This window comes from Chaetura pelagica, unplaced genomic scaffold (assembly GCF_000747805.2).
Source record: "Chaetura pelagica isolate M959 unplaced genomic scaffold, ChaPel_1.0 scaffold150, whole genome shotgun sequence".
In the NCBI taxonomy this organism is placed as follows: domain Eukaryota; kingdom Metazoa; phylum Chordata; class Aves; order Apodiformes; family Apodidae; genus Chaetura; species Chaetura pelagica.
Window position 1 is genome coordinate 4,137,826 of NW_009952052.1, and position 3,795 is coordinate 4,141,620.

Sequence of the window (3,795 nt, forward strand, 5' to 3'; positions counted from 1 at the left end):
TCTTTCCCTTGTCATGTCTGTTTCTCTTGGGATGACCTCATTAAAAAGGGGGAAGGCAGAAAGAGGGCTCTGGAGGCAGAGCTGCAATTTGTGGTCCCAGTGCCATTTTCTCAGCCCCGTGGAGGAAGCACGTGGGCAGGTCCCTTATGGCTGGGCAGGGCAGGAGGAGACGACTTGCTGCGCGGTGCCGGGCACCTGAGCTCGGTCGCGGCAGGTGCCAGTGACCGTGCGGTGAGGGGGTGGTGCAGGAGGCCTGCTGGGGTGGCAGGGGATGGCTGTGGAGATGGGGGCAGCCCTGCTGCTTCACGGAGGTGTCACACAGGCCTGATTGCGAGGCTGCTGTGATCCAAAGGGAGGTTTCTGCTTGGCAGAAAGCTGAAGCTGCCTAGGGTGCCTCTGCCAACACAGGGCTGTACGTGCAGGGGATTTTGTGGAGGAAGATTGTTTCTTCTAAACAACCCAGAGGTTGCAAGGTCCTTTGGGAAGCTTGAATGGCTCCAGCCACTTGAAGCAAAGATATATTTAGTCGTGGAAGGGAAGGAAGGGCTGTTATTCAGTGGAATTATGCAAGCCAGAGGGAGGCCTACAAATGGCTGCTGAGCATGCCTTTGCTTGAGGCCAGGCTGGTGTCGGTGGTAGGAGGCAGAGCCACTCCTTCATCCACTGCAGAAGCAAGGATGTCAGGCTGAAAATGAAAACACAAATGCTCTTGAGAAGCTCTCACTGTCCTTTGCCAATATCTTTTGGTTCGGTAGGAGAAACACTGAAGGAGATGTTAAGAGATGCTTACTAAGCTTCAGGTGTCCTTGCAACGTGAGGTGGCTGGGCAGGTTGACTTCAAGTCATAAAAACTGGCAGCCCTCTTGCACATGTATGTAAATAAGTTGGAATACATTTTTCTCTGCTGGAGCTCACACAAAAGGGCATCAGACCAACCTGGGAAACAACTTCATTGGTTCACAGATGGGGGATGCATATGTGTCCCTCGTGAGGTGTGGGGTAGTTGTTACTGTGACAGGCACAGTGCTTACTCTGTCAACAGTAGTCAGATGTATATAACTTTTTAAGTGGTGCTGATACTGTAAGATTTACCTTTATGGTAGTCAGTCAGTTGTAACTAGACAAAACAGTGTTATGCACTTGAATTTTAAGCAGTGAGAAAAAGAGGATTGAGCATATGAAAATGGAGGCTGTGTAATGAGTAGTGCCCTCAGTTGGTTTAGGGATAATGTTTTTAATATTGTTCCAATGGCAACTGGGAATCACATCTGTAATTAAGGCTACTAACACTTTCCAGTGCTTTATAGCTGAAAACAATGACCAGCTTTGCTAGAATATGAATCTGTACAGCCTGAAGCATTCTGTGGGTGCCCCCTGACTGCCTTCGGCCACTGCCTTGTAACATTGCAGCAGAGTTGGTTTGGTTATTTTGTGTTAACAACCTAAGCACAAAAATAAAGCTAGGTTTAGTTGTGTTAATGTTTCTCTCCCCAACAGTTACTTATTCAGAATTGAAACACAAAGTTGTGTTGGGGCCTGGTGTTGCAGTGATGCCTGATGCCACTTCTGGACAGTATTCCCAACTGAATCAGTGAATGTAAACATGTAAAAATCACCACAAGCCAGTAGGTATTCTAAATGTCAGTTAGATGTCATTTCCCTGGGGACACTGTGGCTGAGATTGGAAAGGGGAGCTGGAAGGAAGGAAACAAACAGTTGGTGTTAAGGGTTTTGGTATGCACTGGTTTCTGTGATTACAGGCTGTTTGTGGAGGGAGATGCACCGTGTTTGTCTGAAAGGCCAGTAAAAGGCAGCTTAGGTTGAGCAGGGCCTGTGTTGAGACTCCTGGAGTCCGACTTTTTGTTCAGCAACTTTCTGTTGCTCCAGTTGTACAGTAAAGCACAGCTCTAAGATTTTTAAAGCTTTAATTGAGTCAGCAGTTCTGCATCAAGACAGTATAAAGAAATGATTGATAGAATTAAACTGTAACCAAAGAAAGGGAAAGTAAAATTCTCCTTAATGCTCCGATTTGTTTTTTCGTCTGTATATGAAAATAATCCTGAGCTTTTAATGGTATATGATTGTCTTTTACTTTCAGGTTCCCTTATGTATTTAAATGAAGCTACTCTCCTTCACAATATCAAAGTTCGTTACAGTAAGGACAGAATTTATGTAAGTATTACGTGTTGTGACAACCAGTCTAATGATAGCTATCCTTTCAAAAAATCAACAAAGCAAGTGTTTCCAATTCTATTTTTTCCTATAATAGAAAGTAAACAAGGATGGTAACACTGGAAGGTTAGGAGGTCTTGGGCCTTTTTTTTTTTTTTTTTTTAAACATTATACCTTGTTTGAAATCTGAATCACATGATCACATTAATGTTAGCTAATTTTTAGCAGGCAGAGCAATAGATTTTTCTCTACATGACTGTCCAAGTGCAACCATAGCACAGTGTTGGATCACAAAGGTCTGTTCCTACAGGTAACTTACTTTGCCAGCAGAGCAGCTGTTAACAAAGATGGTTTTCTTTCTTCATTATTTTTGAACGAAGCAAACAGGTGCCGTCTTTGACACCTCCTAGCTCAGATGTCCATCTTAATCTTTTATATCGCTATCAAATTGCCTAATTGTACTTAATGAATTCTGACTAAATTACATTTTGTCCTTGCCATCTGCCTGGACACTGACAGCTGTGAAACAGAAGAAAAAGAAGAGTTTTCTATCTTTTTTTCATTTTTTTTTCCCCCTAACAAAAAGCTGGCTAGTGATAATGCAAAACAGTTCTACATATTTTTTAAATGCCTGTGTATTAAAATAATCAACTTCTTTATTACCATGCTGTTAATTGAATTAGAGTTAAACCCTTTTACAGAAATATATAAAGTAAGTAGAGTTGGTTTCCTTTGTTGCAGTTAACTTTTCAAAGGTATTAATTCTTTATGGCTCAAGATCAAGCAACAGCTTTAAAAGAAATATAAAAAATAGTGATTTGTATGCGGTTCTGGAAAAATAACAATTAAAAAGACAAACTGAAAAAAACCACCCCAAGGAAATAAAATTCTAAATCTGATCTGGGTATTATGTAGGATAGTATTTATGTTCATAAAGCCTTTCCTTATTGTAGACAAATGATACTAATATGTTGTCTTGAGTGGGTGTATTTTCTGGAGGAAAAAAAGAAAAAAGTGTTTGATTTATATTTTAACTGCTTTTCCCTTTTAATTTTAAGATACAGTTTGAATAAAAGTATTTTTTTTCTTTTTGTTTAATGCTGGTTAATAGTATTTGTCTTGTTACTAAAAGGAAAACTAATATTAGTACTTGTAGCCCTTGAATAAATGTTTTCCTTCCATGAAAGAAGTGCTGAAAATAGAAATATGTAAGAAAATTCATATATTGTGTGTGATCCAGCACCTATCAACATATCACAACAGTGTCCGAATTTCAGTTGTCTACAGATATGTTGAGTAACAACAAACCAAATAAGTTATTCAAGCTGAAGATTTATGTTTTTCTTCACACTTTTCCCTGCAAATCTTTTTTTTTTTCTTCTGTGATTCTGACATCTGTACTTTCTTCTATGTAATCTGGCTTTTATAACCAAGCTAGGACCGTTTTTTTTCACAAACCTTAAAAAAACTTATCTTCAGTCTTCCTTACCCTATGGAAAGAAGGTTAAAAAGCAGTCTTGGTTTGAGATTCTTTTCAAATTCCTTCCTGTGAGAGAACATTTGCATTCTGTATTTCTCACTGTGGAAGTAGCCATAGCTAATTTCTCTCAGCTGAATGCTTTT

General features: G+C 39.9%; 1 protein-coding gene across 1 annotated transcript in view; it reads left to right on the forward strand.

Annotated features, from left to right (window-relative positions):
- MYO6 (myosin VI) overlaps window positions 1–3,795 on the forward strand; it is a 78,995-nt gene that overhangs the window by 9,670 nt on the left and 65,530 nt on the right. The window contains exon 3 of the mRNA XM_010003572.1: window positions 2,099–2,172. Coding sequence (XP_010001874.1) covers window positions 2,099–2,172 — 74 coding nt within the window. The remainder of the gene's footprint in view (window positions 1–2,098; window positions 2,173–3,795) is intronic.